The 14,664-nt window shown below is 42.7% G+C and overlaps 1 protein-coding gene across 1 annotated transcript; it reads right to left on the bottom strand.

Annotated features, from left to right (window-relative positions):
* Nucleotides 1–3,395: 3,395 nt before the first annotated feature.
* On the bottom strand, nucleotides 3,396–14,185 carry LOC131405561 (transmembrane and coiled-coil domain-containing protein 5B-like). The gene is given in 11 exon segments (XM_058540532.1): nucleotides 3,396–3,594; nucleotides 4,693–4,736; nucleotides 5,003–5,078; nucleotides 9,298–9,398; nucleotides 9,939–9,998; nucleotides 10,497–10,553; nucleotides 11,674–11,742; nucleotides 12,305–12,355; nucleotides 12,669–12,786; nucleotides 13,102–13,251; nucleotides 14,151–14,185. Coding segments are annotated over 11 exon segments (960 nt in total).
* Nucleotides 14,186–14,664: the final 479 nt, after the last annotated feature.

The following is a 14,664-nucleotide window of genomic DNA, read 5'->3' as shown; positions in this document are numbered from 1 at the left end:
CAAACCAAGATGAAATTTAACAGAGCAGGTGGAAAGTCCTGTGTTCACTATTGTTTTTCAGTCTGTACAAATATAAAACAGAGGAGATGTAGACTAAGAATAATTCATGTTCGAAAGGGTTAGGGATCTTGGTTGACTCCAAGCTCCTATCTTTGTGTGCTACATCTGCCAAACGGCTGATGAAATCTTAGGACGCATTAATAAGGGCAGAGTGTTCAGAATAAAAGGAGAATAAGGCAGCTGAACTTGGCAGTCAGACCTCATCTGTAGTATTCTGTTCAGCTTGGGAGGTGTCCAGAGAAGCCTAAGTAAGTAATACAAGATCTAGAAGACATGTCATGTGACAGCTTAAAGGACTGTGGAATGTTCGTTTGGAGAACAGAAGGCTGTTAAATTTTATGAAGAAGGCAGTCATTTTGCTGTGTCACTTTATCAGAAAGAACTAAGATTAACTACGAGAAGGCGGCAAACTTGTATCTAATATAAGGGAAAGGAAACTCGTGTTCGTGGAATAGTCACCACGTGCCCTTTGTTGCGCTACGTGCTTTGTATTATTTTGTTAAAATCGTTCAGAAACTGTTGGATATTTGGGGTGGTAAGCTCCCAGTCACTGGAAGTCAGATGTCCAGCTCAGCTCTGCTCATTTATTTATTTATTTATTTATTTTTGCTGAGGAAGATTTGCCCTGAGCTAACATCCGTTGCCAATCTTCCTCTTTTTATATGTGGGCCACCCCTATAGGTGGCCACCGGCAAACAAGTGGTGTAGGTCTGTACCCGGGAACCAAGCCTGAGAACCAAACCTGGGCCACTGAAGCGGAGCACGCCAAACTTAACCACTCGGCCACCGAGGCTGGCCCCAGCTCTGCTCGTTTAAACCAGTGGTCACCCCTCTCCTGCTTCCCAGACTTAAGAGTGCCATTCAGACCCTTCTGGAGCCAGCTTCTGACTTGGAGGCAGGCTCTCTGGGTGACAGAAAAGGCCACTGTGCTTCTGCAATGTGGATTTCCAACACAGCTTCAAGGTTCCAAGTCCCCACTGGATCGCTGACTGCGAGTGAGGGGCTACTGAGTTCATATTTTCCCAAGCCGATCTTTCCTAGCCAGTCTTGAATGTTGGGATGAGTCCACGCTTGTCAAGGATGTGTCTGTGGGATGGGCTGGGTGGTGGAGGAGAGCCAGGAGTTCTGTGAGCTTATGAGGGATTGTGTGACCAGAGAAGGAAATGGTTCAGGACATAATACTCTCTGCATACATTTCTTGGACAGTTGCAGCCATTTTCTTCACATACACCTGTAGTCTTAGAATCATCCAAATGTTGAAACCCTCCAGTCTAAGGAATGCTTCTGGCCAGTGAACAGTGCATCAGCAAGGGTCTCAGCAGGAACCGGAGTTCAACTCAGAGGATTCTCATGAAGAGAGCTTAACGATGGGACCGTTACAGAGGTGAGAGCAAGGAGTCAGCTAAAGAACCTCAGACACACCAGGCACAATCCAGCCTCAAGGCCGTGTACTTGCTGTTCCCTTATCAGCCACGCTAACCCCCCTCGGTATCCACATGGGTCCTTCAGGTCTTGGTTATAATCCCACCTTCACAAGTGAGCATTTTAAGTGCTGCTCCTCAGCACTCCCTTCCTCCTCCCCCACCTAACTTTTCTATATCATTTGATATTTCTGATTTAATAATTTGTCCATTATCTGCTTCTACCCACTAGAATGTAGGCAGAGATTTTTGTCTGTTTTATTCATTGCTATAATCCCAGAGCCTAGAACATTGCCTGGCCCAAGGAAGAGGCTCAATAAATATTTGTGGAATGAATGAATGAATGAATACTAATTGGGCTTATTAGACCTCATAGAGAGAATTGTCCAGGAGTGACAACTGATCCATCTTTCCTGCTTCAACTTGCTGACCACACCCCTGCCTTTTTGGGGGAAGCCCACTGATAAACAAAGAGCTTTTATTTGGCCACTAGAGGGCAGTGTTGATCAGTTTTTCATTTTTAGGAGCCTTGTTCTGAGACTTTCACCTTCCTCCCCCCAGGCCCCAAAAGGAAAACGTGGGACAGGGTCATGTCTGCAGCCAAAACAAACATACAGGGTGTCTCTTCCACCCTGACAATGCTGTCCAAGTGAAATTCGGTTGAAACCTCTATCAAGAATGATCTTGAAAGGAGAAAAGGTCACCAGAAAGCAAGAGCCTGAAGAAATGAGTAGAAGGAAGGAGCTGCCAAAGACAGGCCCCGCCTCCACTTAGTTTCAGTAACCTGTAGATGCCACCAGCTGGCCAGATGACCTCGTGTTTTGTACCATATTCCTCTACCTCCCTTCCCTTTCCGTTACCAATGCCCAGTTGGTTGTATCTGCAAAAGGGTGAGCTCTCACAACACAGGGTCTAGTCTCATGGCTCCAGTTGTCACCCTCCAGATGCCCTAGAAAAGAAATACAAACTCTCCAAGGAATCAGTCCCTCTTTTACTAAGTACCTACTTTGTATAGATGCTGTGCTAGGGGCCATGGGGGACGATACAGAATAAAGGGTCATAAGCCCTATGATCAAGGCACACAGTAATGACACTACAGGTAGAAATGGGTAGGGCGGCAAGGGAAGCCCAGAGAAGGTGCGAGGAGCATTGGGAAGAAGGCAGTGGGGCTGTCTCAGGTCGGGAGGGATCAGAGGCGGCATTATGGGAGACATGACATTTGAGTTAGGATTTGAATGATAGGTAGGTGCAAAATTGTGTTTGGTGACATCTAAAGCACTTCCTGATTTTACACACTGCCTTTTATAGGGCACTTGAATTGTAGGGTAATTTTCTTCTCAGTAGAGAAGAGTAACCATCTGTGTACGTGAAAAAGGTCAGCTTTTCACGACATCCCACTCCTATAAGACACAGCATAATGTAAATAGAAGAGCTATGGGGGGATTATGTGTTGTTAAAATATAGACAGGAGCAAGCCTTATATACACCTAGTGGTGCCCCAACTGAATGCCCCTTGTGCCCACCTGACTGCGTGGAGAATCTAACAAATGAAGACATGATTTTTTTCTACGTTGTTTTTTTTTGTTTTGTTTAATATGGAGCAAAGACAGGAAGTCCTGGGAGAGTTTTTATTATCTCTAGTGCAGTATTTCTCAACAGTACAAGGTGGAAACCGCGAGGCCCTTGTGAGGCCCCAGGACTCACAGACCGACACACGACCTTTGATCAAACATATTTTTTATTTGGAAGAGAGACATTCCAGAGAGAAAGCAAGGGAAGAGAATGAAAGGAAGAGGTCAGAGGTCAGAGTAGCAGCTCTGAGTCAAGTCCTTCCTGGCCCATCCCCCACACGAGGCCACAGCCACATCCCCCTCTTCACTCGGTGCTGTCTGAAGCCCCCCAGGTTGTCCCAGACTAGTGTGGTAGAACTTCTTCCACCTCGAGAGTGAGGAAGGGAAATAAGACATCCCTCAGCCTCTTCAAGGTGTCCCTGCTCATTACCATGGGCAGGACATCCACAAGAAGGTCTGGGTTTATGTACTGCAGGTGGAAAATCACATAACCCAGCAGCCTAATGAAGATCATGACCATGAAGACAAGACATCTGAAATGCCTGCAAAGAGACAGTCTTCATTAGCATGCAGGAAAGAGACAGGATCCAGCAGGAGGATGGATATGAACCTCACACTCATAAAGGGCTGTGAACTGCTTTCTTCAGGCAAAACTGATGGGGACATGGGGAACGGAGACACAAAGAGTGAGGTTAGGGGATAGGTGATAACAGAAGAAGATTGATGTGGTGGTTAGGAACTGAATATAGCCCTCCTGACATGTCAGCCCAGCGGAATAGATGTCCATGTAGAAAAGATGGAGGTGCAAAAGGAGAAGACTTTTCAGGTACCATATACGACAAGGCCTTTTTGGGGTTGTCAGAAAACGTCCAGGACCATCACACTTGTGAGTCTTGTGACCAGTGGCCCTCTGCAGGTCCACTACAGCAGGAAGCTCTAGAATTTGAAATAAGACTGGCCCATCTCTGACGTTAACATCCAGGTGAAATGATTAGGATTTGTTTTATCTAAACATCAAGTGCCAAGAGACCAACTCAAATTATAAAAGGGATGTATGTGTGTGTCTTTTTTTTGCATGCACCCAAGAAAATTCCACCCTGAAAACTGGTCTGAGGCCTTTGGAGTTCAACTATATTGAAATGTCATACATTGAAGCTTTTCATTAAAGTGCCACGTGGAGTATTTCAGAATTAGTCTCCTCGCTTCAAAAATTAAAAAAAAAGAAAAGGCACAAAAGTTCAAGTGATTTTTTTCTAAAATTTTCTTCAGTAAAGAAACTAAGAAAATTAATGCACCCTGAACTCTCTTCAGCAAAGAGGATAGCAGATTATCAGGTTCAGGACCTGAAAAATATAACGGGGCTGTATCAAGGATCCCAAGAATGGGAATTGAAAGTGAAATGCAACCTGCAGCCTTCATCTTGAACTTCTCAGAAATAGCCGCTTTCTCCAACCACCAAGTCCTATATAACTCTGATGTTGAGAAAAGAAGGAAGGAAGGGTTGGGAGAAATCTGGGGCTGCCTGATATTTCTGGTTGGTTGATGTGCTTATTCTTATTCCCCATGCCCTTATCAAATCACTCACTTCTACAGTGTGAATGTAGCCTAGATTAGGAAAAGACCAAGATTCTACCACTTACCTGTACCAAAAGATCCTCTTCTGTTTCTTAATGATGGTCTTCTCCTGCGGATGCAATGAAAGTCACAACTGTGTCTGTCCATGTGCTCACAGAGTGGCAGGAGAGCATGGTGGCTAAGAGCTTAGACACAGGAGTCAGGCTGCCCTGGCTCCGCCACCTCCTAGCTGCCATGGTGTGGAGCAAGGTACTGAACCTCATTATTTCCTAACTCTAGGGTTATTAAAGGTGGTGGGGGGCAGGGGGCAGGGAGAGAGGAGCCAGGGGAGGAAGGGATAGAGGAAAACTCCCATTTGGGACAAGGAAGACTTACCATGTTGCTTTGGATGGTCTCCACCAGAATTGACCCAGGTTTCACTATTTCAGAGGAGTTGCTCTGGGCTTTGAATCTGAGTGAAAAAGATCAGATCCAAATATATAGCATAATCTGTGGGGTTGATGACAGGTGCTTTTCTCAGTCATGCAACATCTATGATTTATTCCCTAGATTCTTGATAACATTCACAATGCTCAATATTCAAAATTCATCATTGCTCAACATGCAAAGAACCAGGAAAATGTGGCCCATTCTCAAGAGAAAAGACAATCAATGAAGGGTAACCCTGACGTAACCCTGATGTTGGATTCCAACTGCAAAAAGTCTTTCTCTTGGTGGCAGTTCAAATCTCAATTCAGATCTGATAGCCTCAGCTGCTCACAGACTGCCCCGAGCATGCATGGTTTGGTGGTCAGCCCACGGTTTGGGCAGAGTTTAGACACAAAATTTGAGACTCTCCATCTCTGGCTCTCTACTTTTTATCCAGCAGCTCTGACTACCCCGAACTCTGTCTTCTGTTTTTTCAGCTCCAAAGACTACAGGTTTTCTCCCGGTGTTTTAGCTGCGCCTCTTCCATAGTCTAGCCTACCCACAGGTTAAAAGTGATAAAAATGGGGAAATCATCGCCTGCCATTCCCTTCTGCCAAGTGTTAACTGTCTCCAGAATCTGCCTGCTTTCATTCACTTTCCAGTGCCTTCCGATTCTTCGTTCATTTGTTTTGTTTTCTTGTCTAGAATTTAGGGCTGTTTCCTGCCAGAGGGTCAGATCCAGTAAAAGCTTACTCAGCCTTTTCATGTAAAAGCTTACTCAGCCTTTTCATGGTAATATCTTTTTGTAATCATTAAATAGAGGAGAAAAGTGAGAGGTGGCACAGACTCATGGTTCTGGCCATGATGCAATAGCTTGTATCAGACTAGCCCATCTCTAAAAGCAGCTATAAAAACTGGACAAAATACATAAAACAGCTGTTTGACGGCACTGAAGAATGCAATCAGAAGCCAAGGGGATACTGAGCGAAGTACAGCACACTGAGGTGAGCTCCTCATTCATCCGGGCTTTTCCCCAAGGGCATCTGCCAATTTGTGGTACCAGGAATAGAGTCCAAGGCACAACTGGCAGCATTAACTGGCTGAGGAGAGAGAGACTGTAGTTCAAGACCATCAGAATGACTATGACTTGAGGGGAAAAATACAAAGGAGGGGGGAACCATAGAGAAATGAGTTCAGATTTCTGCATGAACTTCCATCTTAAGGCAACAGCTGGCTGCTAAGCTGATTACGTGTAGCTCAAGATTCCAAGAAAGCCCAGAAAGCAGAAGATTCTCACGAGCTGAGCAAAGATTGGAGGAGTCATGCGGTGCTGGGGAGTAAAAGTCGGAGTTCGAGGCCTGTTAAACATGAAGGGGCACTGGTACATTTCCAAGGGAAAAAACAAGATTCTTTCAATACATATACAAAAACCATTTAATAAAATTAATAAATGCTCATGATAAAAAAAAAAAACAACTCAGCAAACTCAAAATAAAAGGGAAACTTCTTAATCTGATGAAGGGCGTCTACACAAAACTAACACACCACACTTAAAGGTGAAATATTAAATGCTTTCCTCCTGAATTGAGTAAAAAGTCAAGGATGCCCACTGTCACCCCCTTTAGCCAATATTGTACTAAAAATCTTAGCTAATGCAAAAAGGCAAGAAAAAGAAAAAATATAAAGATTAAAAAGGAAGAAATACAACTGTCATTATTCATAGATGGAAATCTAAAAGAATCTATGAACAAATTATTAGAATAAGTGAATTTAGTAAGGTTGGTGGATACAAGTTTAATGTATATAAACCAATAATATATCTATATACTAACAGTCATCAATTAGAAAATCAAATTAACAAACATCCCATTTACAATAGCACCAAATTATCAAATACCTAGGAATAAATCTGATGAAAGTTGTACAAGAACACTATACAGAAAACTACAAAACATTATTGTGAAGAATTAAAAAATATCTAAATACATAAAGGGATAATGATGTTCCTGGCTTGGAAAACTCGATGTTGTTTAGATATTAATTAGCCTCCAAATTTATCAATAGATTCCACGTAATTTCAACAAAAATATCAGCAAGGTTTTGATTGATAGAAACTGAAAAACTAATTTAAAAATTTACATGGAAATTCAAAGGGCCAAGAATAGTCAAGATAATCTTGAAGAATCACAAAAAGTTGCAAAACTTAAGCTACCATATTTCAAGATTAATTATAAAGCTATGGTAATTAAAACAGTGTAGTATTGGCACAAGGATAAAGACATAGACTAATGGTACAGAATAAAGTATCTAGAGACAGACTTACATATATAAGGTCACCTGACTTATAAAACAAGGTACCACTGAAAATGCATGGTCTCTTCCATTAATGGTGCTGGGTCAATTGGCTATCCACACAGAAAAAAATGGATCTTGATCTCTACCTCACACCACGTGAAAAAAAAAATCCATACAAATGTAAATCTAAGGGTGAAAGGTAAAACAATAAAAAAATTCTAGGAGAATAGTTTAATGACCTAAAGAAAGCACTAAGCAAAAAAAGAAAAAAATGATAAATTTGATGGATTAGATATCCTTAAAATTAAGAACTATTGCTTAAGTTGCTTAACTATTGCAAAAGATTCCATTAAGGGAATAAAAAAGGAGACCATAGAATAGACTGTAATACCTATATCTGACAAAAGACCTTATCATAAAAATATAAGGAACTCTCACAAATCAATTAAAAAAAGACTGATAATCTCCCAAATATAGGCAAAAGACGTCACAAAAGAGAATATCCAAATTTCCAATAAACATTTGAAAAGATATATAACATCATTATTAATCTGTAATGAAATGCAGTATTAAAATAAGAATTAGATATCACTACACCTCTGCCAGAATGGCTCAAGTTAAAAAGACTATAAATGCCAAGTGAAAGGATGTAGAGTAACTAGAACCCATATACATTTCTCAGAGGAGGAGATATGGGTACAGCAACTTTGGAAATTGTTTAGCTTTATCTAGTAAAGGCAAAGATATGTCTACTCTATGACCCAGCATTTCCACTCCTTGGGTATATACCCAAGAGAAACAAGTACATATGTCCATTAAAAGACATGCACAAGAATGTTTATAGCAGCTTTATTTGAATAGCCCCGGACTGGAAATAGTCAAAATGTTCATCAACAGTAAAATAGAAAAATCGTGCCATATTCATACAATTGAATACTATACAGCCACAAAAAAGACAAACCACAGCTGCCTGCAGCAACATGGATGAATCTCAGTGAAAGCTTGACACAAAAGAGAATGTACTGAATTTACATAAAGTTCAAGAACAGACAAAACCAACCAAAAATGCTGGAAGTCAGAATAGCGGTTACCTTTGCAAGGAGTATTGACTGAGAGAAGGGCACAAGGGAGCCGTCTGGGGTACTCAAAATGTTCTGCATCTTGATCTCAGTGGTGTTAACACGCGTATATATGAGTATAGGAATTCACCAAGCAATGTACTTAAGATTTGTGCACTTTTTATTTTACATATTATAATACATAATACAATTAAAAAGTATAAACAGGAGCCAGCCCGGTGGCACAGTGGTTAACTTTGTGCACTCCGCTTCGGCCGCCCAGGGTTTGCAGGTTCAGATCCTGGGTGCGGACCTGAGCACCACTTATCAAACCATGCTGTGGCAGCATCCCATATAAAGTAGAGGAAGATGGGCACGGATGTTAGCCCACGGTCAATCTTCCTCAGCAAAAGGAGGAGGATTAGCAACAACTGTTAGCTCAGGGCTAATCTTCCTTACCAAAAAAAAGAAAAAAAGTATAAACAGAGGAAAATGTGTCAAGTCCCAAGCCATACAACTCTATGGATACAGAGCATGTGTAAGAGGGCATCACGGGAGCCTCCAATCAGTGTGGGGACCCACCATGTCCTGGAAAGGCAGACAGCACACACATATGGAGAAGCTTTTCTGTCTGGGCCTCTTTTTACTAGGATTCTTCCTCTTTGAACCCAGCCTGAGTAAATTTTCAAGAATGACAGTCACCTAAGGACACACATAAAAAACATTTTAAAAAGACCTTTTAAATACCAATTGCTGAGAAAGGCAAGAGAGAAGCCTGAATGCTGATGATTTTTCAGTCTAGAACATGGAGCGGAGGCTGACAGGGATGACTTGTCAGGGGCCATTCACAGTGACACACGCTGGTCTGAGAAGTACTCTGCCCTTCAAAGACCGCCCGGGGGCTGTCACTTCAGTCCATCGGGGAGGTCATTTTTCCAAACTTACACTTCTTTTTCAAGAAGCAGCATCTCCTTTTCCTTTTCCATTTGCCTCAGAATTTCCTGGTATTTCTTCCCATGGAAATAAAAAAAAGATATTTGTCATAATCAAGAATTTCTATATATTTCCTTACAATGAATGATTCTCCTAAGACTAACTCGTAATATTCCAAATGGTGCATGCATAAGTGAGCACACAAGTAGAGAGATGTTCTAATAAAAAAATAGGAGATATTAGTGACCAGAATGGATATATATGAAAAGAAAAAGTTCTCTCTTTGGATCCTGTTTGTATTCAAATCCCAGCTCTGAGGTGTTTACAGGGCATGTTGCTCAACTCCTTTAAATCTCAGTGTCCTCCAGATCATAACAATATCATCCCCGTAGAGTTATCGGACAAACTGATGGAGAAAAGCTCTGTATGTCAAGTGCTTAAAAATATTCTATGTGCCAGGGCCTGGCACAAAGTCCTTAGATACATCTGTTTTGTTGTTGTTGCTGTTGTATAAAAGGCATTTTTCCCCAATGGCAGATTTTGGCCTAATGAGAAACCAAGGAACCTATGGCCTTGGAGAAATTCTGCCTCTATTCTGACTTTCAGAGGCGGTGTACCTTTATGTAGTGGGCCTGGTCCTCACAGAGCTGATACACTGATTGGTAGTCGCTTTCCATCTGGAAAGAAAAGAAAGTTAACAAATCTCGTGTGTTAAATCAGAGTGAAGCCTTGGCTGCTCCCTGGGACCCCAACTGGTTCCTTGAACATTTGGCTGGTTACCTAGCAACTCCTTACTCAGAAGGAGAACAACCACATCACAAAGCGGTGAGCTCATCTTTCACGGGCGGGGTCTAATTTCCAGCGAAGGGAACTGTTTGCCCAGGTTGTCACATGCCCCTCAGGTCAAACATCAGGAGAGGTTTCAGGGCACTTATGCTTGGGATTCAACAACAGTGTTTGAGTATTTGAGGTAGAAGAGTGTTTAAGAAATGGTAAGACCAGCACTTTTAATATAAGCTTTCTCGTCATCCACCTGCACATGTATCAAAAATTCATTTGCCAGATGTCCTTGCTCCTCCCCATCTCGTGCCTCAAGCTGTTCTGTTTCTAAGCCCTTTGGGGTTCTCTCCCGTTTACCCTGGACAGACCCTCAGTGGAGGAGACACTGCCTCTACCTTGACCAGTTCCTTCTCTTGCTTTGCACAGGACTCTGTTGACTTTTGTAGTCTCACCTGGGAAGACAACAGGTGATGGCAGAGTTAATAGCATTCTTTTGTGGAAGGCTAATGGATGATGAGCATCCTCTCTCCAGACCAGCAGGGAGCAGGATAATAATGGCTATCCTATATTGAGGACATACGATAATAATCTGGGGTGGCACTATGATCAGCCCCATTTTACAGAGGAGGAGACGGGCACGGAGAAGTTAAGTGCATAACTTGTTTAAAGGTCACACAGTGGCAGACCTGACATTTAAGCCTCAGTTATCTAGTAAGTTCTAACTATATTCCTTCCTCCAGTTCCAATTAAGCAAGCTCCCAGCCTCTTTCTCACTCTCGTATTCTGCAGGGCACACTGACATCCCATCTGAATCACATGGAGGGCATAAGAGAAACCTTATGCCTCTTTTTCTGAGAAAAACATAAGACGGTAGACTTCTGGTGTTGTGGGTTCAGCCAAATTGCCATATTAGCCACATAAATCTACAGAGAGCTTCCCAATAGGGTTTCTGCCCTCTTTTGGGCATCCAATTCATTCATTCATTCAACAAATATTTTATTGGGCATCTCTTATGTGTCTAGAACAGTATCTACTGGGGAAATAGGAGGGAACAACATAGACAAAAACTCATGCCCTCATTGGATTTACCTTCTATTAGAGGAGAAAGACAATAAAACAGGATTAAAGATTAAAACTTCCTTGGCCTATAAGCCATGGGTTAGAAAATCAAATAAGATTTTTGACACATCCCTGTATAATTATGGAAGTTAGTATTCTCTTCCTACTTGAATATTTGTAATTGTGTGTCTTCATTTAGGTCATTAACTTCTTAAGGGCAGGTCCTGATGTGTATTCAGAAGGTGTGTTCTATTGACTAATGGATGATGAGGTCTCTGGAGCAATTCCCTCCTCTTTGGCCATTGTGGTCATCTCTGCCACTAGTGTGTCTAGTAATGTTGTGAATGTCCCACAGGCCATGGGGTAAAGTAGAGGGAACAAAGGACATTGCCTCCCCTCTGATGAGCACATGGACATACCTAGCCTGGGGGAGTCCTTGAAAGCAGTTCCTCCCAAAACGTAGAATTGACACAACATCTCTCAGAAAATCTCCAGGTTTGCTTTTCTACTCACCTTCAATTCTGCCAACATCTGCTTTTGGACTCCTTTATCAAGGCCAACATTCTTAAATCTCCTTGAAATCTGAAATACCATTCCCCAAATTGTGAACTGAGCGTAGCACACAGACAAGAAAACCTGGGATAGAGGCAGACTTGGGGGTCTCAGGGCTGCAGAATGGTGGTTAATTAATTCAGATCCCAGATAGAAGCTTGACGGAAAATTGTCTCCTTCTCCCTGTGGAAGATGCCTGACTCCATTCTAGCTGGACAGACTTTTCTGCCCACAGCCCGTGGAAACTATGGCACAATGAGGGAAGGAGGATGAGGAGAGAGGGAAGAGAAAATGGGGCAGAGTTGTTGCGGGGGGGAGAGACAAATCTTTGCTCCCTCCATAGTCCTTTAGCTCTCTCCCCACAGATCTGTAATTCCCAGAGAACAAATGGTGGTGTTAATCAGAGTTTGTTCTAGGAGACTCAGGAGGCGGGAGTGGAGAGGGATCACACAGATATTTCTGGCTGCTCCTCCCATCTTTCTGACCAGAGAGTTCAGGAGTTCAGGCAACTCTATTGGGGTTCCTAAGAAATGAGCCTCCTTTCCAGTGTGGACTTATCCTGGGGCCCTTGAAAACCCAGGGCCCACCTTACCTTCTTCTGAAGCTCCACCACGTTACTGCTTAGAATCTCGTTCCTTTTTTCCTGTGGAAAGAAAGGTAAAGGGGACAAGCCTGCTCTGCTCTTGTGTCTTCCCCCTCACTGGGCCCCTGAAATACCATCTGCCTGAGTGTATCAACTGGGAAAAGTGCACTCTGGCCCCGCACAGAGGATCTGGACACTGCCCCCAGGCCGTGGGCCCCCTTGCCAAGCACTTCATTCTCAGAGCACTCTCTTAAACAGCTGTGATTTCTGCAGACACAGAAGTGATGACCACGCTATGATGATCCCCTGGGAAAGAGAGCAGCAGACTGCGAGCAAAACGCATCAGCCACTACTTTTCTAGACCCCTCCTTACCAGCTTTGCGGTCTCTAATTCCAGGTCCCTCAGGGCTTCCTCCTTCTCAAATACGATGTGGCTTAACTCTTCCCTCTCGTGGGCTTGTCCTACTGACAGGGTGATCTCTCTTTCCAGACTGAAAAATATAGCCGCCCAGGTGTGGCTCAGTCCTAAGGAAGGTGCCCGGGCCCCAGCTTGGAAAGCTACTGTCAAGGTCTCAGGGAGCCAGAGTGACCAACAAATGCAGCGGCAAGAAAATGTCAACCTAATGTGGAAATTTAATGCAAAAATGTATATACTAAGCCTTTTGAGGGCGCCAGAGTTCATGTTTCAGAATTTAAATGACACGCCAAGATTCAGCAACAAAACAGTAAACCTTCCTCCCACCTCTCTGTCCCAAGGGGCTTTCAGATGAGAAGAAGCCCTTCCCTCACCAACTGCGAAGCCTGACCTTTGAATAGACTTTTCTTTCTCTTGAATTTTTCTGAGAAGAATGCAATTTGCCTCATCTAGTCTCTGCAGGTCCTTTTCAAGGTCTGAATTCAAGTAGTCCAGGTTCTGTTTTGTGACTTCCAATTTTGGTATTTCCATTATCTCCTGCCTATGGGAAAATCATTACTAAACTCAGGACGGGAAAGCATAAGAGCCCTAAGAAGATTTCCCCCAGCAATCTCATTCATTCCTCCATCTGTTGTTGTTATTATGCCCGCATTGTCATTTTCCATGATAAATTGATTTCTACACCGTTTTGCCTAAACTATTCCTGGAGTCAAATCACATTTTAATTTTAAATACTATAAATGGAACCCATTAAAACAAAAAATCTTTTATGAAACAAAAGAAATTTTTTTATATAAATAATTATACTCTAATTTACTTGTTTCAAAAAATTTTAGGGGCTGGCCTGGTTGTGTAGTGGTTAGGTTTGAGCCCTCTGCTTCAGCTGCCTGGGGTTCGTGGGTTCAGATCCCAGGTGCGGACCTACACACTGCTCGTCAGACCGTGCTGTGGCAGTGTCCCACATACAAAATAGAGCAAGACTGGTGCAGATGTTAGCTTAGGGACAATCTTCCTCACTAAAAAAAAAATTTTACGTGGAGTATGTGGAATCCAAGCCACGGGTATAAAACATTTAAAGATCTGCAAGGGAGAGGAATTTCTTCAGTCCCCTTTTGTTACAGTCTCCTAAAGAGTTTATGTTGAATGTTTTCTACCCCAGTCAAATAGGCACATGGGCTGGATGGGGTCAGGGATGGGAATGGATCTTTTCCCCAAATAAGACTGAGCTGTTTTTTGAGACATTAGCTATGTCTGAAAACACCACCATTCATATGATGAAATCCAAAGAACTGAAACCAAAGTCTTTTCTCCCCAAGAAGCCTTCCCAGGCTTGAGGAGATAATGTCCTGCACAATCGAGGTTTTCTTTCTTACTGGATTGCTGTAGACTCTCCCTATAGGAGCTCTTCTACTGAACTCCTCCATCATCCTCATTACTTACATGTCATCCAACGGGTCGTGTCCAACCTCTTCCATTGTTGATTTCCTAAAATGTTAATAAAAACATTTGTTATGAAAATGAAGCCCGTAATGTTCAACAAAGTGATTGGCCCAGGAAGGATCAGGCACAAGGTTTGACCAGGCAAGACAGAGCCGAGAGGAAACCCATGCCTCCTAGACCCTCTCCCTCTCCAGGATCAGTTGCAATATTTTGCTAAACATCAATAAGCCAGATCATATTTTAATTTAAAATCTCATGAATGAATCCCCCTGGAGTACAGAAATCTTTTTGTTTTCACAATTTTTCTCACTTTGTCTACCTTCCCCGTGCGTGATCTACATTTGCCCAGCCTCAGGTACAGTGCTGGGGGCACTCAACTTGTCTATTGGCAAATACACTGAGAGTTTATTTCTAACCCAGACTTTCAGGGACACTTAGGAAAAAAAGTAATAGAAGAGTCAGAGCGTACCAAAAAGTTGGCTGCCTGATTTCTATTAGTCTATTGCCATCCTGT

Source organism: Diceros bicornis, chromosome 5 (genome assembly GCF_020826845.1).
Source record: "Diceros bicornis minor isolate mBicDic1 chromosome 5, mDicBic1.mat.cur, whole genome shotgun sequence".
Classification (NCBI taxonomy): Eukaryota; Metazoa; Chordata; class Mammalia; order Perissodactyla; family Rhinocerotidae; genus Diceros; species Diceros bicornis.
The sequence above is the reverse complement of the archived record's forward strand: the minus strand, read 5'-3'. Positions and strand labels throughout refer to the sequence as shown.